At 43.3% G+C, this 26,544-nt stretch overlaps 1 protein-coding gene across 7 annotated transcripts in view; it reads right to left on the bottom strand.

Annotated features, from left to right (window-relative positions):
• The window catches only part of lrba (LPS-responsive vesicle trafficking, beach and anchor containing), a 172,460-nt gene that overhangs the window by 1,548 nt on the left and 144,368 nt on the right, over positions 1–26,544 (bottom strand). For 3 of the 7 annotated variants that reach the window (XM_086211779.1, XM_086211781.1, XM_086211777.1), the window contains 9 exons: positions 22,575–22,742; positions 16,480–16,569; positions 14,758–14,950; positions 13,450–13,515; positions 11,742–11,897; positions 8,979–9,146; positions 4,465–4,566; positions 4,142–4,338; positions 554–705 (listed from right to left, as the gene is read on the bottom strand). In XM_086211779.1, coding sequence (XP_086067905.1) covers positions 554–705; positions 4,142–4,338; positions 4,465–4,566; positions 8,979–9,146; positions 11,742–11,897; positions 13,450–13,515; positions 14,758–14,950; positions 16,480–16,569; positions 22,575–22,742 — 1,292 coding nt within the window. The remainder of the gene's footprint in view (positions 1–553; positions 706–4,141; positions 4,339–4,464; positions 4,567–8,978; positions 9,147–11,741; positions 11,898–13,449; positions 13,516–14,757; positions 14,951–16,479; positions 16,570–22,574; positions 22,743–26,544) is intronic. The other 4 variants (XM_086211782.1, XM_086211780.1, XM_086211778.1 and 1 more) reach the window with 3 other exon arrangements.

Genomic DNA, 26,544 nt, shown 5'->3' on the forward strand with positions numbered 1-26,544 from the left:
CCCGACCCCCCATCAGGAACCCACATCAGGATTTTATATTCGCCTTCACTGCAGAAGGCAGTTCATGGAAAACTCAGGTAAATGTATTCAAATACATGAATACAATCTTCAGGTACTTTTACTTTGAGATATGCCACTGAATACATATACATCAGTCCAGTCGATAGCGTTATTTAATGCAGTACATTAATTTGACGGCTGTATCTTCTTATCTGTTTCTATCTATCTATCGATACATATGTATATATGTTTATAAACCAGCTATCTACAATGTGCAATTACATATTGCTGCTTTTAGTTGGAATCAGTTGGGATCTGTGTTAACATCTGAATAATTTACCCGTTGTATTATTGAATGTTTCATCACGACTTTCACTCGTCTCTTGTGTCTGTTTCACTCTTTGTTGTAAAAACAGTGCTTTATTACTAATCGAACATTAATTGAAGTGTGTTACAAATATAATATATTTCCCTATATAAACAAACGTTTTGGGCGCAGGATGAAATCAGAACTGAAAGGTCTGACAGATACTGGTGGTGGGAGTCAGCTTACCTTTGGTCATGTGACATGGCCATGGAGCGAATCCCTGCATCGCAGCCAGGGTAGGTGAACAGCTGCTTGAGGTTGTGGACCTGCCAGACAGACACTACGCCTCCATCACCACCCGTCAGCAGATACTGGCCGTCACGACTGAGGAGTATGGCCTGCCAGGGAAGACCAGAGAGAGAGGTTCCTCAGGAACGTCTAAATGGGTTTGAAATGTCCCTGTTCACTCTTTGGTTCCGTTCATTCGAGCTTTTATAGTTTAATAGTGTGGCAGAGATGGTCAGACATTCCTGCCTTATCTCATTCATCTGGTACCTGTCCTTTAATGCTCTGAGGGAAAATAACACGGCAGCAGAGATTTTCAGCCTGGAAACACATGTCTGAACAGGACTGTTGATCTGGGACCAGTTTATCTCTGATGTCGGAGTAAAGCTCGTACTACAAGGTCATGAGATCTGACAAAAGATCTCAGGTCAGCGTCCCCCCCCCCTCCTTAGGGTCTTTCAGTACACAGACCCAGACTTGCAACAAAGATGGCTCCCCACAGTGAGGCTCAGAGATTTACTCGTCTCATCTGCTTTTCCTGCAAACTGTAACAGCTGAATGGATCCCCTGGGAATCAGACGTACACAAATCACATTGTGTGTTGGATATTATGGGCACAGCACATCATGGAAGCTGAAACTGAAACAGTCAGAGGCATCAATCAGCTTGTAACCGTAGCTGATGAAATGACGGGGCAGAATGCGAGTTCTAAAAGTAGCAAATGATGCTAATTACGAGCTTTCCTCGTTTGTGGTTTTACGACACCGAGGTCAGTCGTCTTTCAGCTGCAGCCTCTTTGCAGCCATGCAGCGAGAGACGCTTCACTCAGCAGCAGCATGTGTGTTGAATCAAGCTCATATTAAATGGAAAAATGAAACTTAAGCTTCAGTTCTGAAGTTGGAACGAGCCATTTTCAGGAATTTTACTTTGTTAAGGAAAACATAAATAACCCTTCAAGTGTAGTACACAGAGGATTGGATGTAAGAGGGCAGCCCAAATGGACCAAATGTTTTGTATAAAACTTTTGTGTAATGTCCTACCACACTGTGAAGTAAATGAGCTCTGGTTCTCATCATGCACACACTTAGGATGGGCACAATCGTGCGTAGCAAGGCACTCACACAGGCACACAGACATAAACACAATGATGCACTCGCATGCGGCACGCTGGCGGGATGCCTCCAGAATCAATCTGGCTTAATTGCTCCGTTAGATCATCATCCAAGATGGCTGGGAATGGAGCATGACTGAGTGTGGCGCTGCTTTGGTTTGTATAGTGTGGCTCTGTTTGTGTGTACAGTAATTGTCTTCTGTATCCACATTTAGAGTTAATCTGACATCAGTGATGAAGACGATGTTCTACCAATCATGATCAAAACAGTGAATAACACTGTAAGTCTTTGTGTGGGAAATAAACCCCCACTAAGCAGCGACTTTGGACTGCAGATTAAAGGCTACATTAATACATTTTTTTAGGTTTTAACAATTTTTTAACAGCTGGGGAACTAAATATCCACCAAACTGACGATATTGCCATTGTCCTACTGGCCATAAGATGGCGCTCACGGACAGGAGTGACTGACGTTTACCTGCTAATGCAAGAGGAGGTAGAGCACAGTAAAAAGTGTGATGGTGTGCTGGGACAACTTCGAAGTGCTTATAGTCTTTAACGGTTCATAAAGATGATTCTGCCCCCACCGTACACGGTGCTTTTTTTCAGCATCAGCTTGGAGACGGCGCAACACCCCACACACTTCACCCCATCAGAGGTTTGAGAGCATTTTATGGCTGGAAACTATGGAGCCCTGAGAGGGACAATTGCAAAGCTTCTGCAAGAGCCCTCACAAGGACTAAACTTAATCCAGCAATGGATTTACTTTTTTTATTTGGCACTACATGAAAAAATCTCACTATGAATGTATTTGAATCCATCTTTAAAAACACATTAGCGCAGCTTTTCAATCTCATAAACTGATTAACAATGCTACTCATTTCGGAGAGCTACTCTGCTGCACTGTGCTCTCACGGAGAACTTTGACTGTTACTGTGCTGCATGAATGTATTTATCTGCTAATGGAGTCCGTGACCTTAGTGCAGCTCAGCAGGAGGCAGAGATCAGCCAGACATGTCAGCCCGGCCAGGTAGGAGGCTGCAGACAGACATTATAAATCTGTCCTTTGCCACTGGGCGGTCAAACAAAATGGCTGAAGGCTCAGTGGGAGCTAGCGAGGCTATGCGGGCTCGAATTACTAAAAAATGACTCCAGAAGAAACACATGCACTTTTAATGCCTATATTTCCTACTTCTTTTGGGGAAGGGTGGGTGGATTCTGAGACTGGGGAAGGTAAAAAAGTGGAATTTATGGTGCTGTTAATCCCCCCTCCCCATTACATAGAGGAGGCAGTGAAAAAAAAAAAACCCTGCAGGAATGGTTACACTGTCTGAGTTATACTGGTACTCTAAAGACTGTAATCCATTCAGCATGGCTTCTGTCACTCCATCCTGCTATTAGAGCGGGATGCCGACTGTTAGCCCCTCGTCTAACCTCTGTCTCCGCACCTTTATAAATTCACAGTGAATACATTCTCTCTCATTCTGTCTTTTCCTCTCTAAATGGATACGGCAGGCCGGGACCCTGCTGGAGTCACACTGTGCAGGCTCCAAGGGCAACCAAGATTGATTCTGGTATGTACATGAGTGCAGTAAATACTGTTAAGAGTCTCAAACCAGAGGGGTGGAGCTACAGGGGTGAAGGGAGGGTGGGGGGGGTTTGAGACCTTCACAGCCTCCTTCAGAAATGTTAGGATTTTCTTAATGTCATCTGACATGGCTGGAATTTACAGAAACAGGAGATCGCTGACTAGTCCAGGAGGGCCCGCGCTGTTCTCCAGTCACAGTGCCACTTTTTAGGAAGGAACAAATCTTAACTATTAAATGAAATCTGAAAGCCACAAACTAAACACCACATCGGCTGTAGCATTTGTGCGTTCTATGACTGTTTGTGTGCTCATTAATCACGTCTTCTACCAGATATATTTGTGTGTCTGTGTAGAGGCAGGCTGGTTGGCAGGATAGGAGGCGGGACACCAGAGGTTTCTTAATAGGAACCAGGCGTGTGGCTGTCTGTCAGAGCCGGCTTACATTTCCCAGGCCAAACCGGAAACAACAGGTCGGGAAACCAAAGGCAGTAGCCGCTATCTTGTGTCACTCTAGCCACGAAGGGAGGAAATGTGGGAATTGGGGAGGGTAGTTAATGGTGTAGGTGTCCAACGCTGACCACAACTCTGGAATGTTCTATACCAGTGCTGCAGACACAATTTGACTTGACAACAGGGCTCTGGATCAAAGAACCATTTCCTCTGTTGTATGCGTGTGAAAAGGAAAGAGAGATGTGTAGCCAGCTCGCCTCGGGGCACGCCGACCCGTACCTCCGTCAGATATCAAACCATAAGAAAGCCTTTAATCAGTGAGACTTTCTACGCTGATGTGCTGCAGACACACACGTGCAAGTCCACTTTCACATGCACGCTCACATGTGCGTTTCCTCACCTTGATGCTGTCGTCCACCTCCATGTGTCCCAGCAGTTTGCCGTTGACGCTGAAGAGGCAAAACTGGCCCTTGTCGTAGTAGATCATGCAGTGGCCCTCGGTGGAGGACTGGATGAGACGAGGCCGCATGCAGCGCTCAGGGCCCTCCAGGGTCCGCAGCAAGTCCCCATTCATGGAATGGATCAGACAAGGGCCCTCTACAGATAAGAGGAAATTAAATTATAGCTGCTATTATCAGCTGATAATTCTACAATTGTGTTTGAGAGAGAGAGAGAGAGAGAGAGAGAGAGAGAAAACACATACATACACACACACACTCGTACCTTTACAGCCACTGATGACGAGACCCAACTCAGCACACACACTTGCACATGTCACTTCACAGTCGTGGCCTGTCAGGATGGCTCGTGGTGTGGTAAACTCTGCTGAGAAAACACAAACTAAATTGTTGTGTGTATATTGACAACAGAATCGCATACAATACCACTTTTGGTCACTAGAGGGAGGAGAATCCTGTAACATGCCTGACAGTACCAGCTTTCCCATGCAGTTTACCACAGTAAGACTGGGATTACAAATTAGACAGCTCTATCCAGTAAAAACATTTTTATTGTAAAACAAAAAAAAAAGACATATGTAATTAAAACCAAACAGTGACTAAAGGTTTCTTGTGTTTCAACTCTTTTGAATTGTTCTATTTTTCATTTAGTATATTTATTTATTTCCATGGACTTTTGAGAGGAGGCCTGCAAGTGTCCAGTTTTGCCCTCATTCATTCTCCCTTTCTACAGCTTGACACCCACCGCCTCTCCCCATCTTTAGAGCCGACTCCCATTCACTGGATCCAGATGTTTCTGTGCTCGACGCCGAGAGCCAGAGGGAATGAGAGGGTGCGAGTCAAGAAGTTTGTGTGATTTTATTTTGGTTTGAGCTGTCACGGCGAGCGACAAAACAAAATAGTGTTTAACTCTGCTCTCTGTCATTTCTGCCAATGTTCAAGCACATAAATACACACACACACACGCGCGCGCACATACAAACACACACACAAACACACACACAAACATTTCCTGCATGACAACAAGGGATCGTTTAAATGTATTCATCATAAATGTAGGAAGAGGCTGCATCCGAACATTGAGTGAAAAGCGAGGAACTGCACTTATCACAAAATTGTGTGTTTGTGTGTGGCCAGAAGTCAGGCAGAATCACTTAAACACAGCATTGAATTCATTAAGGGTCACAGGGAGGGGGTCTTGTCTTTTTAGTGACGTGATCTTCTATCATGTCAAAGGTCAAGTTCAACTAAAACACTAGATTAAACTATGTATCCGTAAATATTTGAAAGTGAAGGATGAACTTATCAAGCAAATCTATGACTTTTTGCACAGTAGAATATTATTTTTAATGAGATACAGTACAATGGCCACGTGAAACTCAGCACAGGTTCACTAAGGAGATGGCTGTGTTTCCTATTATTGTGATTTCACAAACCTCCAAACTGCTCACTGAAGCCTGGTGTAAAACTACAGGGCCAATTCAACTCATGTAAATGTGCCTGATCAATACAGTCAAAGATGTGCTGATCTTGTTCTGCTGCGTTTGAAGTTGAATACTGAAAGAAGTCAGTGTGCATGAAAAACTGAAAATAATTCATATTAAAAAACAGAAAATAGCTATTTCCTTGTGGCAAAGACGGAAAAAAATCAAGATAAACGATCACTATTGTGTGCTTATAACTCAGCTCCCCGTTTGTTTGACATTTTAACCGACCGGCCGTCCAAAGTCTGGCTGCAGCACATCAGCAGTCACCTAAACATCTACATTTCATTTTGTTAACTGGCTGGCAAACATCCTCAGTTGTACTTCAGCCAACCAAGCAGTGCAGCATGATGTCAGACTGGAGATCAATAAAGCTGATATATTGGTGTATCGATTCACCTTGTGATCCACGACCTGCCGTTTGGTTCGACTTAGAGCCACATCTGATTATAATTTAATACATTTATATGACTCAAGCTGGGTCACTGAAGAGGGTATCAGCTATCTGGGTAAGTCAATACTGTGTGTACGTGTGTGTGTGTGTGTGTGTGTGTGTGTGTGTGTGTGTGTGTGTGTGTGTGTGTGTGTGTGTGTGTGTGCATGTGTGCATGTGTGTGTGTATGGACTTCCACTTCGGATCCCAAGGAGGTAAAAGGCCTGATGTCTCACTACCACCACATTTTTTTACATGAATTGACGGTCGTCCAGTGACTTCAGGTAGTCGTTCAGCTAAATCAAAAATGCCTCATTCATCAGGTTAACACACCAATTCATATCCTTTCTGATAAAAATACACGGCTAAATGTAGCATGCTCATCTGCACTCTTTCATGCAAATCTTTCCTCACTCGCTCACAAAAGAAAAGAATGAAACAAAATCCATAAAAACACGTAAGAAATATTAAATATATGGCTGCCAGGAATTTAAAACCAGCCACTAAAAACTTTGGTTGCTCTTGAGTTACGGCGTGGACATGAATGGCAGACAGGAGCAAAAACAGAGTATTTGTGAAATAATACTTTTGCATTGTAACTTGTTGGACATTGGTCTGAAATATGAAGCATATCCACCTTGGTATATAAGAAATATTTGGCGCAGATTGTATTTGGGAAAAAAAAAAAGTCATTTGAAAATCCAGTATGGCTGCCAAAGGAAGTTAACAGCAGCAACCAGAAATCACGGGAATACAGTTCAGATCACATAGAAAAAATGTTAAGGTGTGTGAAGTTAAGTGAGCTGGCTTCTTAAGTCAGAGCACAGACAGAAAGAGCACAGAGAGTGTCAAGTGATACTCACAAGGAAAATTTGTCATTTCCACAATACTGCGATAAATAATAATAAGCAGTTTACCGAGGCGTGGTTGCTATGAACATTTACAGCTGTAAATGTGGGGGTGAATACTGAAGCTCACCTGATCGCTACATACTTCAGATGCTTGTTTATTTTCTGCATTAACCACCATGACCCTCCTCGGAGAGCTCAATGGATATACTGTAAGACAATCCAAAGCCAAGTGTGAGTCTGGCTTTAACCAGCAGATGGCAGCGGCGTCTGAGGAATCCGTGCAAATAGTCAGGCCCTTGCAGCAGGAGCCGAGTGCGTGTAGGCAGACGAGTACGTGTGCATATCAGCCATTCAGAGGCATTTGTGTCAGCCTTATAAAGTGTGTTGGATGTTCAGGGAGCATTATCCATGACGTGTGCACGCGCGCGCGCGTGTGTGTGTGTGCATGCATGTGTGTGTGCATGCGTGTGTGTGTGCATGCGTGTGTGTGTGTGTGTGTATGTGCGTGCGTACGTGCGTACGTGCGTGTGTTTGCAGGATTCCCCATTTAAGTCTGTCTATCTACAGAGATGCGCTTCAAAGTGCTCGGCTTTTTGGAAGAGGAAGAAAGAAACCTCTGCTGTGTGTGTGTGTGTGTGTGTGTGTGTGTGTGTGTGTGTGTGTGTGTGTGGGGTTGTGTGCGCGTGCCCCAGAGCTCCATGTCTGGGACAGCTTCCTGCGGTCTGGGGCAATGGAGCATCACATTGTGGTGGTGACGGGCTGGAATGATGACGGCTTTGTCTGCTCCACTAGCTACAGCGTGGTAACTGCACTGAACTGGCTGAGGTTGCACTGATACACACACACACACACACACACACACACACACACACTCTTGTAAGAACATGTATGCTCAGTAGCATACACACACACACACAACTATATAACCCCAATACAAAAAAAACTACAACTCAATCAAATACACTGTGCTGCCTGCTAAATCCAGTATTACAGTATGACCTCGCTGTTAAGGTTATGTAATTAGTGTAACCTTGCAACACTCATTGTCACCCCACAAGGAAATATCACACCACTGTGGCTGTGGAGCTCTGAAGAAGGAGCGGCGCTGCTGACACCTGATCTAATAGATTTATATCTACACTTCACACAATCTCCTGAGATGACTGACTTAATTTGTTCTAATCATTTCATTTTCGGGAAAAATAAGTCTGCAACTAATTAAAGGCAATGATAAAATAATGTACCACAGAATGACGAAACTTTACACTTCTTTTCACAAAAGTTTGAAATAAACAAAAGCCTTGTGAATACAAAAAATTATTTTATCCAAACATGCGTGAGAATTCATCAGATGAGTGATGATCATCTCATCTTCGTCCAATGTGGCTTATTAACCGAATCACAATTTGTCATAAATTTCAGCCCATTTGTATTGGATCACTTAACAACATGTTGGCCAATCTAAGCCGACCAAATTAGCACCGAGGAGACTGAGGACTGAGCAATGTGCCCGCAATGCTTTGATCATGACTAATGCCATATGTTATGCTAACATAAGGGAGGCCCGTGACATTTTTCACTTTTATCGACTAGCGTGACCCCTGTAGCCCTCTGATGGTGGTGAACTTTCATGTGCTGGCAGACGACCCCCAACGTCACGTTTAACGTCTCTAAGTAGCCCTCACTTTCCCTCGGATTAAAGACAGATTCCCACACACACGCGCGCGCAATATTGGGTCTCAAACACACACAATCTCAGGCACATTATCTAAAGCTGTTCCTGGTGCGACAGTGCTCCGAAATCCAATCTGTATGCAGGAGGCCTGGCCTGGTCAGACGAAACTAGTTGTTACTTTACAGAGGGAGGCAGTAAATCACACAGTCACAACTGTCTGGGAGAGTGAGCACTCAGAGAAGACCCAAGTGTGTGTGCGAGTGTGCGTGCGTGTGTGTGTGTGTGTGTGCGCGTGTGTGTGTGTGTGTGTGTGTGTGTGTGTGTGTGTGTTCTTACTGCCTGGGCTCTCTCCAATGCTGCTGAGCTTCCCGTTCCAGTACCAGAGCAGCAGGGTGGCATCTCTGGAGCCTGACAGGACGTAGCAGTCTCCTCCGATGTACGACTCCGAGCGAGCCAGACACGTCACCACGTCACGATGCCCAAAGACTATCTGAGTCAGTTTGCCTGCAAAAACACACAAATAGATCAGTGTTCTTTGGAATCAATAACATTTTGACTGATACTGGTGCATCACTTACAGTTCATATTTAACTTTAAAAAAAAATTAATGAATAACTGCTCATACAGTCACATGTAGTTCCTAGATGTTTATGTTGATCAGCTCTCTGCTCGGCTAGCTGTTCTACAAGATCTCCACAAGATCAGAATAATTCACTGACAAGAATAAATATTTGCTCCGACTTTGTGTGTGTGTATAAAGAGGCTAATTGCTGTCAGATTTCCAGACCACAGCTCCACTGTCTAGCTGTCTAATAGTCATTACGCTCCTCAGAGTGTGACCTCTGCAGTCAAACTATGGATAGCTTGCAACACATGACATTTCTGTCTACATGTCAAAATCACTGTCCACTCAATAATGAAGTTGTGTCTCTAAAAAAAAAAAAAAAAGAAGATGAGGATTATAATGAAAGTGGGCGGGTCACTGACTAAACCTAGAGAGAGACATCAAAGATGTTAAATGTTTGACATCTTTATAAACACTGAAAATAAGTAATGATGGCTGCAGCAATAATGGCTGCTGTGCACCTCTAAGCCAAAATATTCCACGCGCCGACTTGCTCGCATGCACACAGACAAATTAAATTGGATATGTGTGTGTGCAGGCGGCTGAGGCTATGCGTGTTTTGTGTACGTGTACCAATCAAATCTTGTAATTGATAAAATCCCTTAGTTCTTTAACCTGGGGGCTTTGGGGACCGTGGTGGCAGCTGTTGAGCGTGTAGGATTAAACTATGTTCACGTTCCAGTCGTACACCCCGGTGGCAGTCGCACAATAGAGCTATCTTCCCTCTCCCGACCCTCCTTCCCTCCCTCCCTTATTAAAGACAGGGAGGCCCTGGCCTGTAGAAATTGATTCGGACTCTGTTGTATAGATGTGTGTAGGACACTGAATGGAGCTGTGGAGTGGAGCTGAGGAAGAGGGTGCAGAGATGAAGATTCAGACAGTTTCATTTAGGACCCCTGACCTGATGGTGTCTGTGTGATTGTGCGTGTGTTTGTGTGTCTGTGTGATTGTGCATGAGTGTTTGTGTGTGTGTGTGTGTTTCAACAGCTGCTTTTGAGTGAGTAATACAGTTAGTAAGTGATATACTCCAGAAAATATGTTAATGATAGGGGATACTAAATTTTATGCAGCATTTCATGGTCAATATCTTTTATCTGATAGCTTCATGCTAAAGCTAATCTTGAAGATAACTGGACACGATGGCTTTAAACCTGAAAAAAGGCTTTTATCCTACAAATGTCTTCAAGTAATCCTGCAGATAATGGGCTGATGGAACAAGTTCCCTGAACTGAACAATAAAAACAAAACGAATGGATCCCTCATGTATCGTGTAATTGATATTGTGAACCGTACAACAATACCACCAAGAAAACCACAGTGGCGTGCAACTCTGGACTGTATGAACACAACAAAAAGCAGAGGCTTTCACTGTACTGTTTAATGAATTTAAGGCTTCAGTTGAAATGCTACTAGCAGCAGTTAGAAGCTGCAGCGTTCGTTATGTTTCCACACTGAAAAAACGAATATTAAAAACCTGATCATTTTCTGCTTCCTAAAGCTTCACTGGTTGAGGGACAGAGAAGTCAGAGAAGCGTCCTGAGGATGGTGCTAGAGGAAAGGCCATGAGGCTTCATTAATATCAGAAATGTTTACCCCTTTAAACAGCTTGAATGTGTTCATCAATTTTCATGGAAATCTGTTGACAGTTTGTTTATGAGCCGTCCTGTATTCAGAGTTGACATTTTGACTTCGGAGATAAAAGTGGAAAACTGAAGTGTCCACAAAGCTTAATGCCCTTGAGCCGCCTGCACGGATTGTGATATTAGTCCAAACAATACCATTTACAACAACATATCTGGATGTGGCTCATGCAACTAGGTTACAAATCCAAAACTAACAGTAATTTAGCACTGTTTAGTAATATTTCTGTGCTCTGACCAAACAGTGTTTGACTATTTGGACCAAAGGGGGTGCCTGCACTGACTTACAGCCACCTAGGGAAGCAGAAACAAGTTATTCACGTACCAGTGGCACACTCATTCGAAGATGACATGCTGAATTTGTTGGTACAGGTTGCAGTGATTAGCATTAATTAATTTCCCACCTTCCAGTTGGCTCTGCTTCTAATCTGAACATACGCCTGCAGGAAAATGTTGCTGTATTAGCAGATATACGCTCTAGTATGTTCACCACAGTAGTGCTAACCTCTGCACTAGCCTAGTTAGTTCACCCGAGTTTCTCCGCTTGAACAGCTGCTGGTGGAGACATGGCTGATACTGATCATGGCTGCTTTACACTGCAAGAGTTCAACAAGTGCAGTTAAATCCTAAATTGTAGAATCATAAATCAGAGAGGATTTGAAGATGCAGGTTTAGTGGTGGAGAAAATGCACTGACACATTGTAGCTGGGAGGATTATATGGTCAACAAATCTGGAACAAATTTGCAAATTGGAAAATGTACTTAAGGAACAAAAATGTTGGGAATATGGTGTATTAAAGATATGTGACCTTGATCATACTGGGGAGTGAGTACCTGAGTCGGTGGAGTACACCCGGAAGCTTTTGTCCCAGAAGCCACACAAAAGGATGAAGCGATTGTCAGCTGTGATGACGAAACACTGCGAGCTGATCTGGATGCTCTGATCCAACAGATCTGAGATCTGTCGACGATGACTGCCCATGTTATTGGCTGGAGAGGAGATGGAGAAAAGAGAAAATTATAGATAAGCTAAGAATGTACAAATGGGCTCATAAGAAATCTATGATCCAGAATTTGATCTTTTAAAATGTAGCAGATCTTTTAAAGCACTCACGCCAGCATACCTCCTCTCAGTTTTACGGTGCAAAGTGTAAGGAAGATTTGTGAGGGAATACATAAAACATCCTGGAGAATAAGTTTATGGGACTTCTCCAAGAGGGCCTGCGAGGCTGAGTGATGATAAGACAGGCATGGTTTTCACGAAGTACGCACACACTCACCGCAGATTCATCTCTGTTGTGTAATGTTTCGTGGAAAAGCACATTTTCTAATCCCTCAGTTATTTTTTCAAAAAGATCCGTCAGTTAAATTTTTTTTTTGGTTATTTGGCAGCATTAAAAGCGCAGAAGAACAGGTGTCAGTGAAGCATAAACTGAGAAAGTCCAGCACACCTGCTAATATTTTTAACGTTTCCCAAAGCCACAGTTGATGCAACACTCATCTTCAGTTACTGCGTTTATCTCACACTATTTCTGGAATGCAAACAGTGTAAATACATCACTGAAGACCACAAAAATCCCTCCCACCTCACCTGAAAGACATCCACAGCCAAATGGAATAAATAATACAGTGATATATTATTTATGCCTTTAAAGTAGAGTAACAATGATTGTAAAAAAGTGTGCATTTAGTGACAACACACTCACAGAGCTCTAGCGCACACAAAGATTTCCTTTGTACTGTCTGAACAGACGGCAGTAGGGGAGAGAAATGCAGTTCGTGCAGATAAAATGAGACTAAATAAACCCTGGTTATTTTCAGTAGTCAAGTGCTTGAAAAAATGTGTGGAAACAGTCTGGTGAGACAGAGTGACCACAACATTCATGGAGAAAGAACAGCCCTCTTTGCAGATGTTTAGGAGGTAGTGAGAGGTTGCGAGAAGCAACGGAGGCGAAGGGGGGAGCAGAGAGAAAGAGTAGCTCATCTCTCCGTGCTCCTCCGGCGCATCCCATACATCACTGCGGCTCGGCACTCTTCTCCTGCTCATCAACAAGTCGTGAAGGATGAGAGGCGCCCATATTGTCCTGACAGCCGTCCGCTGTGCATTCTCAATCACACATTATTACCACATTCATATTCATTTCCATTGACACGCGTCCTTTCCCTCCGCTCAAATTAAACCAAAGAGGATGCAGAAAGGGAGGGAGGGAAGGGACGATGGAGAGGGAGAAGTGGGGGGGGGGGTTGATGATGAAATGCCGGACGAGGCCACAGCTCATTGCATTCCAATTTGCATGCAAATGGTTTAGTGTGAGAGCAGGGCCTATATCATGAGGAGTGAACTGGGGCAGAGGCTGAGAAACAACTCTAATCTGCTGTCCAGGGACACAACACTGCAGCGCCATGAGTCACCAAGATGCCAGGAGGATTCATATACAAACCCACCCCCCCCCCACAAAAAAAAATTCATTTCATGCATATATGAGCTCACAGTATGTTAAAGAATGTGTGGATTCTCTTCCACTCAAAAATGACAGCATACCTATCAGAGGGTCAATTTCCACAGGAAGTTGGTACTGCTGGTCCTGCACCGTTGAGCTCTGATGACCTGACAGAAAAGAAGACAGATTGGATTAATATTGCAATCGCATGGCCTTGTGAAGTAGATCCCCGCTTTCACTTCATTATAACACACTGGAAATTACAAGCACAAAGTCACGGCGTCCCCTCTTGGCACCAGGACCGCAGATTAGACCCTGATTATGTCAGAAAGCTAGCTTCAAGCTAGCATAGACATTGTTTTGTTCAATCTAGTTACTTCAGCAATCAGGTCATATGACAAACAGCTTCAAAGAATCCCATCAGGGTAGATGGTGTTTCTTGTCTGTAACAACATCTACTGCACGTCTGTCCATCCTGGGTGAGGGATCCCTCCTCTGTTGCTCACCCTGAGGTTTCTCTGATTTTTCCCTGCTAAAAGGGTTTTCTATGGAGTTTTTCCTCAGTCGATGTGAGGGTCTAAGGGCAGAGGATGTTGTTATGATGCCATGTGAAGCCCTTTGAGACAAACAGTTTGTAAAACCAGGCTATACAAATAAAATTGCCTTGCCTTTCCTGGATAAATCTGTGTGCACATCATGTTGTTGACCCCCATCCTAATGAAGGCTCAGATAATACTTTTATAAAGATAAATAATTTCAATTGTCAATGTTCAAAAACAGTGATAAAGTGTCCACAATCAACCAAAACTTATTTCTAATCGTCTCTCGTTGTGCACTCTTGTCTTGAGTCCTCTGTTCTTGACTTGAACGGAGTATTAATGAGCAAGCTAGTGAGCTAGCGTTATGCTAAACCAATTAAGTTAATCAGTCTGGCCAATGGTGCGCATGACTGAATTTACATTCAACCGAGGACTGATCCGTCTTCATCCCTGTAAACTGAGATATATCAAATTTAATGTTTCTTCCGGACCAGGACGGGTGTTGAATAAATAAGTTTTTGTGAAGTGAGAGGCTGATGTATGGAGGTGGACATAAGACCTAATGCTGGCTGCTGCATGTGTCACATTTGATACAGCTATTCAGTAGACACAGTCAACTGTCTCCTAAATCAACGTCCATCCTGTAGAGAGAGGACGGGTCCATCCTCGGATGAATTAGACACCGAGTATGGAGGAGACGAGAAGCCAGGAAGTATGAAAAAGATTCTGTTGCAGCAAAAGACAGAAGATTGTGTTTGTCTTCTGACATAGAAACATGATGACATAAAAATAACTTATTTGACTTCAATGCATCCTCCAGATTACACAACATCACCCAGAGACAAGTGCTCAAGGGCACTAAAGTCTCACCTGTCAAGCCGTGCCACTTGTTAACAGCGAAGAGGCGGTTGGCGGTGACAGTGATGATGGCAGGTGACGTCAGACCCGCCTGAGTGTTGGCTGCTACGTGGGTCACAGGAGAGTTGGATGGGAACTTCAACACCATGATAACATCCTGCTGCATCTGCTCCGTAAACATCAGCGGGGTCTGCAGGAGAAGATACTGTTCAGGCCCCCGAGGATGGACAATGTGATGGCAGGAGGAGAGGGGGAAAAGTGACAAGATATGGAGCAGCGGACAAAGAGCAAAAATAACAGGACAAGAGAAGAAGCCCCAAGATGGTGTTAGTGAGGAGAATAAAAAGGGGAGAGAAGGGAGAGAGACAGAGAGAAAAAGAGAAAAAGAAAGGACAAGAAGAAAGTTAGGAAGTTACAGAAGGATAGTAGCATTTATACTGCAGAAGAAGAAAAACCTTTGGATGTATAGTTAGCAAAGAAAAAGCAATACAAAGATCATTTGTAAAGATTTAATATGAGAGAGTAAAAAGAAATACAAGAGTTTTTACACTTGGAGATTCCCTCTCAACATGAAATTCAGAAAATGGAGCCTTTTGCATGATGCAGTCAATTCAAATTAACTACATTATTATGTGACCTTCCTTTGCTACATCTACATTTGATCAATTTACAACAAAAATTCTCAAACTGTGAGGACAGAAATCCTACAATATAGCAGAAACAACAAGTTGGTTTCAGTTGGACAGGAGCTTACGTAGAGTGTTTGCACTAAGCAGCTCTAACAGAGAGCCATTTTCCTCCTGCGTGTAAAGAAGAGGAACATCAGTGTTTAACATCAGGAAAGGAGCCGAGTAAATCCGGTGTGTGTGACAGCTAACCAGACGCACTGACAGTATCATTACCACCAGCATGGGCAGATGCCGACACTCTGACAACACACTTTCATGAGTGCGGATGGAGGGAAGCTAAAGAGCAAGAAGATGAAAAAGCAAAGAGGACAAGGTGTTCTGAAGGAATGCAGAGCTGCAAGGAGGGCTCCGACTTTGTTTGAATTATGGTGTCTGAATATTATGTTTGAAAATGTGGTGGAGTAAAAATAAAAACATTTCATACTGTCGGAATTTGCCCATAGGTGAAGTGGATTCAAAGCCCTGGTCTGATTTTTTCGTCTGTGTGTGCATATGTGTGCTGGGTGGTGGTCTACAGCCAGCTGTCAGCACCGCAGGGACACCACACTAATAGGGACTCAAGGGGCTTCGGCCCATCACAAGCAGGCTCTCTCTCTGCACTCTTTGGCCCTTAAAAAGCTGTCACTTCACCAGCACTGTTCATTGCTCTCCTTTGCTGATCTTCCAACTCAGGTGGAAAATTTGGCTCAGACCCAGACGTTCAGCGTGAAGCCAAGCCTCTTTCCCACAAAACCCAAATGTGTGCGTGATTTTGTGTGATCTTTCTGTTTCTCGCACATGCGCGCGCGCGCACACACGCACACGCACACACACACACACACACACACACACACACACACACACACACCTACCTCTCTAATGATGAGAGGAAATGCTTTCTAAACAAAGGCTTTATTTTCCCAGGGATGAGATTGGAGGTAAATAAAAGATGAAAAGAGGAGGTTGAAGGCAGAGTGCCAGTGGGTACGCCAAAGTATTTCCAGCATTAGTGTGTGTGTGTGTGTTTATGTGTGTATGTGTGCGTGTGCATATGTGTACCACTCACCACTTGCATGGCAGAGCTTCGAGGTGGGTGTGGCTCAATGAGCAACTGGCAGGGGGTCTGTCCAAAACTCCTAATTTGAGACTCCACAGCCTGAGGAGAGAGGGAGAGAGAGAGAGAGGAAAAGAGAGAGAGAGAGAATGAAAAAGAAACATTATTTTATCTGTTTTTGTAATTTCATATCGCAAATATCAACTGATTTCTTAGACAGAGTTTCATCTAGACCATCACATTACACAAGTTAACTGTTCAAAAGATTATTGTGTCTACAAAACCAAGAGATGAGCACAAAAGCTTGCGTAGGGAGGGAAAAATGCAACCACTTGTGTTAAAGCACACTCATACGTATAAACATACTTTTTCACTGTCTGACACACACACACACACACACACACACACACACACACACACACACACACACACACACACACACACACACACACACACACACACACACACACACACACACACACACCAATTTATCCTCCACAGCCACACACAGAATCAGAGGAGGGCAGGACAGGCGGGCGGGCTTGCAGGCTGGTTAGGTGGTGTTAATGAAGAGGTATAGGACCATAAATGTCAGAGGCGACGCCGGCCAAGCAGCCTCTGGACATTATCACACAGCTCACTGTCAGAGTGGCCAGCACGGGACGGAGCACACCCATGGCCCTGCATGGGCTACAGTAGTGTATGCTACTACAAAGAACCAACTATTCTTGGTTATATTTTACTTTCCTGTGTAAAATGCGAGGAAATTGGTGCTGTGTTCAAGCCTGGAAGTGTTTTGTATTTTTTGCTTTCCTGTATGAAAATTGTTGCAGCACTGCTACTATTAAATGTTTTGTTTTAATGCAACATGATTTGTTGAAGAAGAAATTTTCTCACACCACTAAATCTGACCAGACAACTTGAGACAAGGTTAAAGAATTAAACCTCAGGGTGATAAAATAAAAACGAGTGAGACAGAGCATGATCGATGGTTTACAGAGGGCTAGACAGAAAGAAAATGGCCAACACAAAATTATGACAGAGCCGTCAGTATGTTGCTGTGCACTGTGACTGGCTGTGTGGGAGTGACAGCTTGTGTGTGTGTGTAGGCTGAGAAGATTGAGCCTGACTTGGCGAGGTCTGTGAGAATGAGCTCATAGTTGAGGTCTGCATATGGTATTTCCATGAGAAAAAAAGGTTTGGGAAGTTAGTCTGCTCATACACATTGTCTGAGACTAACCAGAGACCAGAGGGGAGTTGAGATGAAGTGATCTCAACTGTCTTTTGCAAGGTTTCTTCAGCTTCTTTACTGTGAGGATTTGTGCCGAAAAAACAAAACAAAAACAAAAACCCTCAGTGAACGTTGAAAATGCTAAGTACATTATTTTTTCTCTATTTCCTTTACTCTGCAAATGATACAATCTGCTTTCTTGCTTGAATTCCCAACTTATTATGACCAGCAGCTGCAATGAGACACGAGATAAAACAAAACAGGATCTACATTAATGGAGATACACATTTTAGTTCTGTGACCTCGGCTCATCCTCAGTCTGAAACACGTGGTTTTAGCTGCTTTCCTTTGAGAGCCCCTCCCTGAAGGTACATGCTGAAGCCTGCCAAAGGGCAGCATCCTCTTACTTTGAGGGCATGCTGTGCCTGGAGCAGCTGACCGTATACACATGTGCATGACTTGATTTACTTATACGGATAAATGTCATGGTTGGAAATGTACTTAATGCTGTTTGGTGGTCACAAAGCAGTACTGAGAAGTACATTCTGGCTGATAGAAACATTCTTCTTTGCAATCTTCGAAATGCACCTGCACAAAAAAATGTTCTTGCTGATTAGAAAAGCGAAGTATTTGAGTTTTACTATCATATACTATTGCTATGTAGAAAGAAACACTTTGAAACACTGTGTATTTATCAGACAACATTGTACATTATCCATCAAAAGACAAAGGTTACACAACATGACTGCATTGTAAAAGGTAGTAAAAAAGAAAAGCCATGTATTCAGAGCAGTCTGAAGCGGTTTGCTTCGAGAAGTTACTTCTAAATGCGTTTACTTCATTGTTTGAACTTGTACCCCATTAGATATGAATATATGACATCGTAACATTAGAGAAAGGGAAAAAAATAGGTCCCCTTCAATGCATTTACATGCGTAGACACAACGTCTTCGTCAAAAAGATAAAACAATGAAATGGATTCAATATGTGTGTCCCAGCGTGATAGAGCAGTGATTAAGCCATCTGTGTGGTTTGGTCCTGGCTCAGCACAAAGGAAACTCTTAGAGGAGAGTTTAAAACCGTTTACTTGTTAATAGGAGTGTCTGTGGTCTCGTGCTCAGGCTAAAAGTGCATTTGCTGCATGTTGATACAAACTCATTCACATGTGCAGGCATATGGAGAGAGATGCTTCTACTGCGTATGCATGTTGTACGGTACATGACTGTGGGACTATACAGGAAGTCTGCTACTACCACCCTATCAGAGGAACACCGCTGTACATGACCTCCTAGCATTTTCCATCGCATCCACAGTTAGTCTGTTAGTGAGAGGAAATCAGAGCATCATTCAAGGTCAAAGAGCCTCGCCTCTCCTCTGCCTATGGACCAGAACATTTTGCTTAAGCTAATGTGTAGAAGAGACTCCTCAAAGCCACTCAACCTATCTTCATTAAGTTCAGCTCTGACATTTATGAGGCTGTGGAACGTTGGAAAGTGGCTGAGTCTAGGTCAGCACGTCCTATCCTATATGCCAACGCAATGCTCAGGTGATTATATGAGGGGCCATCCACAAGGCCAATCTCTTTTAGGGGCGCTGGCCCATGTCTGATGAAGGTTTTCTATATTCTATACATTTAAATGGCTGAGACGCCCTCTGCTCAGATGTCACACACACTCCCTTTTGATTTACTCAGCCACTTGACAAGATGAATCTCCATGTAAAACATGCTACATTTATGCAAATAAATTCCAGACCACAAAATGAATGGGATCAAAAGACATGCAGACAATCAAAATGGCGAGCGCAGTCACAATCTTTGGTAATGGACAGCTTCACTCACACAAAATATGATTTTTGAGGTGAGGTGTGCATTATCCAAAGAAAATAAACCAGGGGGCCTTGTGTTTAGTGAGTGACTGGCCATGTGTCAAAACAGGTTGACTCGCGTGCGTATATTTCCCCGTAATTCTGCCGAATTACGCAAATGCAGTACAATTCAGACGGCGCTCTGTGTTATGTCGCTGGTGTGCGAGGCTGTGGGATTTTCCATAATCACAAGTGAAAGAGGGAAAGCCCTGTGCAGCCATGAGAAGGGAACCTAGGGTGTTTTTTTTTCTTCTTTATTCACCACGAGGCAACACAGATGTGCATACATGCCATGCAGACGGGATGTCGTGCACGCTAATTCACATCAATGGATCTGTGCACACACAGTTCCTTTTTTTTGGGGGGGGGGGGGGGCATACAGCACAGGCAGGAAAGGAAGTAATCATGCTTCTGCAGTGGTCTCCACAACATTCCCTAATCTGTGCTGAGATATTCCAAACTCTCTCCCAGAACTGAAACGCACACATAAACACACAACCGTGTCCATCTGCACCGATAAGCACACATAAATATACAAATGTATACAAACGCAAGTGAATGCATGTATACATACATATGTGCATGTACAAACATATCAAGACATGATCCGTACAAATCTCTGGAGTGAGTGAGGGAGACTGTGTGTGTGTGTGTGTGTGTGTGTGTGTGTGTGTGTGTGTGTGTGTGGCAGGGATATATAATAAGCGAACCACTTCCCCAGTCAACTGCCTTTTCCTACCAAACCTCCACACACAAATCTGTGACCCATCCCCCTGACAATTACCAGCCCCGGGCCTGTCCTAATGCTGCCTAGTCTGGCCTAGGCTGAAACAGTTGTCACTCAGTAATGGCGGACTCTAGGGACACTTTCAGACCCAGAGCTCTTAGTCTCAAAGCTCCTGTAGACTTCAGCCACCGCCCGCGCCCGGCTGTGATGAGGCCCAGGCCTGGTACTCCATTTCCACCTTCTGCACAGACAGGGTATGCTTCCTTCTACACAAACACAGTTGAAGGAGAGCCTTGGCTTAGTGTGCAGCAAGAACACTGCTTTGGTTTATTTAACTAATTAAAGCGCTCAGACTGAGGGTGTTCTTGAGAGGTGAAGGCTAGCAGATTAGACACAGAGCATCAGCGAATGAGTGGGAGTTCACAACAACTGACTCCTTTTAAAAGAAGCCAACTTGGCTGCTTTGTTTCATTCATAATTTACTGATATGCACTAGCTTTTGGATTATTGAAAGTATTAGACAAGAATTTCATTGCAGTGTCACTGGCAGTAAATCTTGAGTCTGCTCCATTTATGGTAAGTCCCATAAAATCTATATGCCTCAAAAAGTCCAAGATCGCCATAGAAAAAAAATTAATCAATGCTATTAAACCCTAAAAACGTAATAATCAGTGTAAACAACAACAAGGGAACTCAGGTACTGTACTCATCATAACAAAGTGTAAAAAAAAAAAAATGTTAGAGATGATTTGTATGTAAATGTAAAATGAGCATCTCCGCAGAAGTGCAAAAAAAGGAAGAAGGAAAAAGCATTCATTTCCAAAATCTGCATTACTGCCGTTGTGCTGACTGTGACGTACAACAACCAAGCTAGGAGGCGCTAATTCAGTCATGCTGAAAAGACATGCACCTGCCTCTGATGCCATCCCACACGTAGGTCAATTTATTTACAATCGCTGGAGCCGCTTGGCAGAAATAATACTGGGGATCCACTATTGTATGGCATGCGTGTGTATGTGTGTTTGTGTGTTAAGAATGGGTAATGGGTTCGGAGTGAGTGTATAAATGACCGGTGCACCCCGGTAATGAATGTGTATGTGTGTGTAGCTAAAGGCCAAAGCACATCTGGATGGGAATTAGGGTGAATGAGGTGATAAATCAAAGATGTGCCCGTGATGCTCCAGTCACCGAGCATGAAGGGCGGCGGAACAGTGGAGGGGAAACGGCTGTAAAGCCTCTTGATGTGCTATGAACTCATATCCAGTGAGGAGCTACAGGGTTGCTTGCTTCACAGACTATTCCAGTGTGTTAAAACCTGGGTTTAGTTTTCATGATTTTGCCTTTTTTTTTGTAATTTTCATTGACAATAATGAAATTATTCTCACCAGCTTAATTACTATGTTCTGGAAACGCTGCAACATTGTTACAACAAAGTCTTACTTTGCAGCAACCAAGTTTCCATATCTCCACAATTACTTTGATGAGTGAAATGTTCATTACTGTAATGAACGATGGCCAAAACTATCAACAAAAAAAAAGGCGGAATCCTGTACAAAGACTCGTGACTATGCTCTGACAAGAATAAAAATAGAGTGTGTGCCACTTTTGGCAATACAACCAAAGACATCAAAAAGGGCTAATGTGAGCAGGGTCAATTAGCCGGCTGCTGGCTAGCTGCCTCTTACAGCACATTGGCGAAGTTGTCAGATGGTTGTGGCTGTGCTGGCTGTGCTGGCTGTGCTGGCTGTTTACCCTTCTTCCTCAGGCACTGTGTTGTGTGTGTTACTTTCGGGCAGGCCGATGTAGCCTTGTGTGTGTGTGTGTGTGCGCGTGTGTGTGCAGCAGTTCAAAGTGAGTGCATGAATAATGAATGAAAGCCAAGAAGAAGAAGAAGAAGAGGGAGGCTTTAAGGCGTTAAAGTGGAACACTTGGTAGAGTGCTTTCAGAGGTATCGCACGGCAGAAAAGGCTTTGCTCAGCAATACCTGCCAGTATATTGTTCACTTAGTTCGCCTGTGCCAGAGTACAACCAATTTAACATGGCTAATGGCATCAAAAATCTCTCGTGAAATACTGATGCAGCGCGTGGACAGCTGCTTTTGTAATATAGTGAGATTATGTATCTATTTGAGTGTGCCAGCGCTCAAGTGTACTTAATGCTATACTGTAGTTTTACCCTTACTCAGCACGATCTTCAAAGGGCGTTCAATCGAATGCGCAGTACATAAATGCGCATTAAAATGTGTTTGTGCAGAGCATGTGCTATATTATGTGTCAGCCTCACCTCTCTGAGCATGGGGTCGCTGATGGAGCTGAGGTTGACGGCCCCCTCATAGGTGAGATAGTAGAAGACGTTGAGGGCTCTGGTGGCTTCAGGTCCCTGCTGCTTGTAGCCGAAGATCAGATCGATCCACTGGTGGAGCTGGCAGGACACAAACTCGCTCTCCAGAGCCTAGAAATGGGGAAAGGTACAGGAGATGATTGTAAATGTCAACAGATGTATACCATTTAAACACCAAATGCTTCTCACCAAATATGTTCTTCTTCCCATTACTGAACAGCAGTTATCACTAATGCCCCTCTAAAAGATAAACTCCTCTGAGAGGCAGAATATCCCGCTAATTGTTCCTGTGACAGAATCTGCCAATGATTTCTTTAATGAGCAAAAAGCACAGTAAATCCATATCTGATCATATGGGAGCATCAAAACATTAGAGGACTCTTGTAGTTCATTAGGGAGCCATTCCAGCTTCTGTCTTTGTTCTTTTCTCTGCTGGTTGCAGCCAGATAGAAGCGCGTGTTGCTCGTCTGCAGACGTCTCAGCGTTGCCATAACGCTGAGATACAAGCCGTTTTCCCTCCTCATTAGCCAGCCAAGGAGGGAAAAACATTTATGGTTTCCTCATAAAAACAGGCAATTGTGTTAATTTGTGTAAAGCTGTCGGCTCACAAAAGCCCTCTAAACACGACCAAATTAGAATGAGACAGCCCTTGATCGTCATTGCTGCCTTGTGTCACATTAATTTGTGAAAAAACATTAGCCTGTGCTACACTTAAATGGCAATTTATATCATTTAAATTTTTACTGCAGAGAATAGAGCATCCCTCACTTAAATGTGACTTTCTGACAGCTCATTCGGCGTCTAATTCGTCCCCAATCTCTTAATTACTTTCTTTCACTCAGTGAGGAAGCCATGGGTATAAAGAGGAGCAGAGTTGAGGTATATGAGCATATTTTCACCGAAATTCTGGTACTGACCTAATTTTTGATGTCACAAAACCCATCATCTGAACTGATGCAATGTTTAACAATGAAAATACAGTGTGGCTCACACAAGGATGGAATATATACCAGTAGTTGCAAGGGGGAAACATGTACACATACTGTTCGCTAATCTGAGTATTACACATCTTTTGGATTGATTTTATTGTATTTTCCTGTACTATTACTGCATTTAGGTGCAGTTGGAAAACATCCCATAATCTTGGTGATACTGCTTGTTTTAATATCTTTAGAGAACGATGAGTGCGACCAAATGTCCTGCCTAGAATCTTTTAACGCTTGTGTCATACCACATAGCAACTTACAACTATTTTCCATCGCATCGATTCAAAGACATTTTTCAATTTAAATATTTTATGTGTGTGTGCACTATCCCTCTGTGGGATTGCCATACTATGAACATTCTATTTCTGCGGGAGCGTGTGTGTTTTTTTAAATTACTCATCACTCAGGTGTTTAATGACATCACCGAAACCATCAGCCCATTTTTACCCTGTAGTGTCATGTACAGAATCATCAGTTACCAGACGCTAGCATGTACTATGAAGTTAAATGATTAAATCTTTTACTTCTTTGACAAGAATTTAATTTTTAAAAATTCAGCTTCCAACTGTTTCATTTAAACAGCTGTTGTGCGCTGGCTTCTGTTCCTAACATTTCAGAGTTTTCAGGACAAATGTCTCAATGAGAAAAGTATTACAACAAGTAGTGTTTGTGGTGCGGTTCATGTGCACGAGTATCAGTACATTTCAAACATTCCCCTGGTCTGCTATTAACATGAAAGTCTGGTAAAAAGCTCTCCTCTCTCGAAGTACAGTAGGCGTAGTGTGTAATACACACATCTAACCTTTGCTATTAAGATGACACAGAATGCTCCTCCAGTGTGAGACAGTCTAGACTTCTAACTGTCCCTCTGGCATCAAAACCTCTTCATTCCAACGTTCACGTTAATAGCAGCCAGAGTGGGCTTTAATTGTGTGTGTGTGTTTGGGTGTATTGCTGATGTTACAGGGACATAAATCTGTTTACACAGTCCAATCGTGGCGACTGGCATCCTTTGTGAGGACTAAAACAAAGTCCCCATAGCCTAAATCATTAGCGAAGACTCACCTTAAGATGAGTTTAAGTCAATTCATGTTCCTCTGAAGTGATGGAAATGTATGTGTGTGTGTTTATGTGTGTGACTAAGAGAGATCAGTTCATTATGCGCCAGGACTGACCTTTGACAGGCCCCCGCTCCCCTCTTTCTAGAACTAAAGCCGAAGCTGATGGGCATTTAATGTGCACTGCAATCTACTGTCAATCAGCATGTGGAAACAAAGAGCAGCCATGTTATTGGATCAGCCTGTCCAGAGAGGGGAGGAATGAGTGTGTGTCTGTGTTGGTCTTACAAGAATAAGTGTATTTGTTTGGTCTGCTTGGAGAGAGACAAAAAATGCAGGCTATTGTTCGCCTGAACCTTTAAATGTCTCCTTAGTACATGCTAGGATTTTCTGCTCAGACACAGACCAGTAATATGGATCAAGAACAGAATTCTGGCATGTGCCACCAACCCATTAACAATGTGCCAGGTGAGCATGTTGTGTAGTGCGGCGCTGTGGAAACGGTGGAGCAGAAGGTTGGGGCAGATAGCAGATTCCTGAGGTGGGATCTGGTGCCACTTCAGAAGAACCCGGCAGGATTATTGATGGGCCAATTAGCAGCCAGTTTGTGTGCCATCCTCATCCACGGGGGACTCTCTGATAATTAATGAATAATTTAGTATGCCTTTATGTAAATGCTGATGGGGGGGTAGAAGTCACTGGTATCCCACATTTCTATTGTTGTGAATTTGATAAAGTGCACCTTTGAAACATAGCGGGGGTCCCTTTGTTGTCGGCTGAGACTTGTTTCTAATGGCAACAGTGATTTGGAATATTCTCTAATGCAGAAACTATAATTCTTTTCCTTCAAAGCAAACGAGTATTCACTCAAACGTGTTTAGTTAGTTTAGTAAATGTGACTCTCTTGCCTGCATGTTTTTTTTTTGTTGTTTTTGCAGAGCTGTGACATGAATATCAAAGAAAATGTATCATTTCGTACATACTGGCAGTGTGTGAGCGTGTGTGTGTGTCTCTGTCAGATTACTTTCATTCTCTCCCTTTTGAAACATCTGCAGTTTGAGTGAGAACTCAACGAATGAGTCTGATGAAATGTCTGTCAAAGTCGGAGCCTTCTTGGACTCGGGACACCAGAGAAACTCTATCCTTACTATCAGATCTGGGATAACGAGGGATTGCAGTTAAACAGCTGGTGGACATTAAACTGGAATCTGTTATTGTCCTGAGGAGCAAAATGATTCATCTTGAAATGCCACCTGAAGCTTTTCCTGCCTGCATGTGGGTGTGATTCCTTTGTTTTTGCCTCTATACAGACTTCATGTTGTGACTGTTCTCTTTTGCTCAACAATGCGAGTATTTGTCCAAGCTACAAGTCAGCAGCGGTGGCGCTCAGACCTATCGGGGAAGTTTCGCTGCCTTGCTGTGGTTTGTGGTTTGCTTTATGGTTCGGATTGTGCTGGATTTCACTTTGGCCTTAACGAGGTGACGCTAAACGCTTTCCTCCCAACCCTCGCCAGCCCTAAAAAGCCCTTTTACAGGACTTACGGAAAGCTGTCTATAAGGATGTTAAAATATCACTGAACAAATCAGCCTGCTCATTTGCATGCCAACAGCAATGCAAATGCCTGCGTGTGTGCATGCGCTTGTGAGCGTGCGCGTGCGTGTGTGTGTGTGTGTGTGTGGGTGTTTAATTGAATGCACATGTTCTAGGAGTGTTTTCAGTGGTCAAATGTTTTCTCTTGTACTGATTACAAATAAATGAAGCAAAAACAAAAAGAGGAAGTGGATCCCAACATCCTGTAACACTCATTTATGACGTGTTGCAGTCAAACATCTGCTATGTTGAAACAGAAAAAATATATATGGGTGCAC

The sequence above is a fragment of the Aulostomus chinensis genome, chromosome 8 (genome assembly GCF_037954235.1).
Source record: "Aulostomus chinensis isolate RoL2024-O1b breed Wild chromosome 8, RoL_Achi_v1.0, whole genome shotgun sequence".
Lineage (NCBI taxonomy): Eukaryota > Metazoa > Chordata > Actinopteri > Syngnathiformes > Aulostomidae > Aulostomus > Aulostomus chinensis.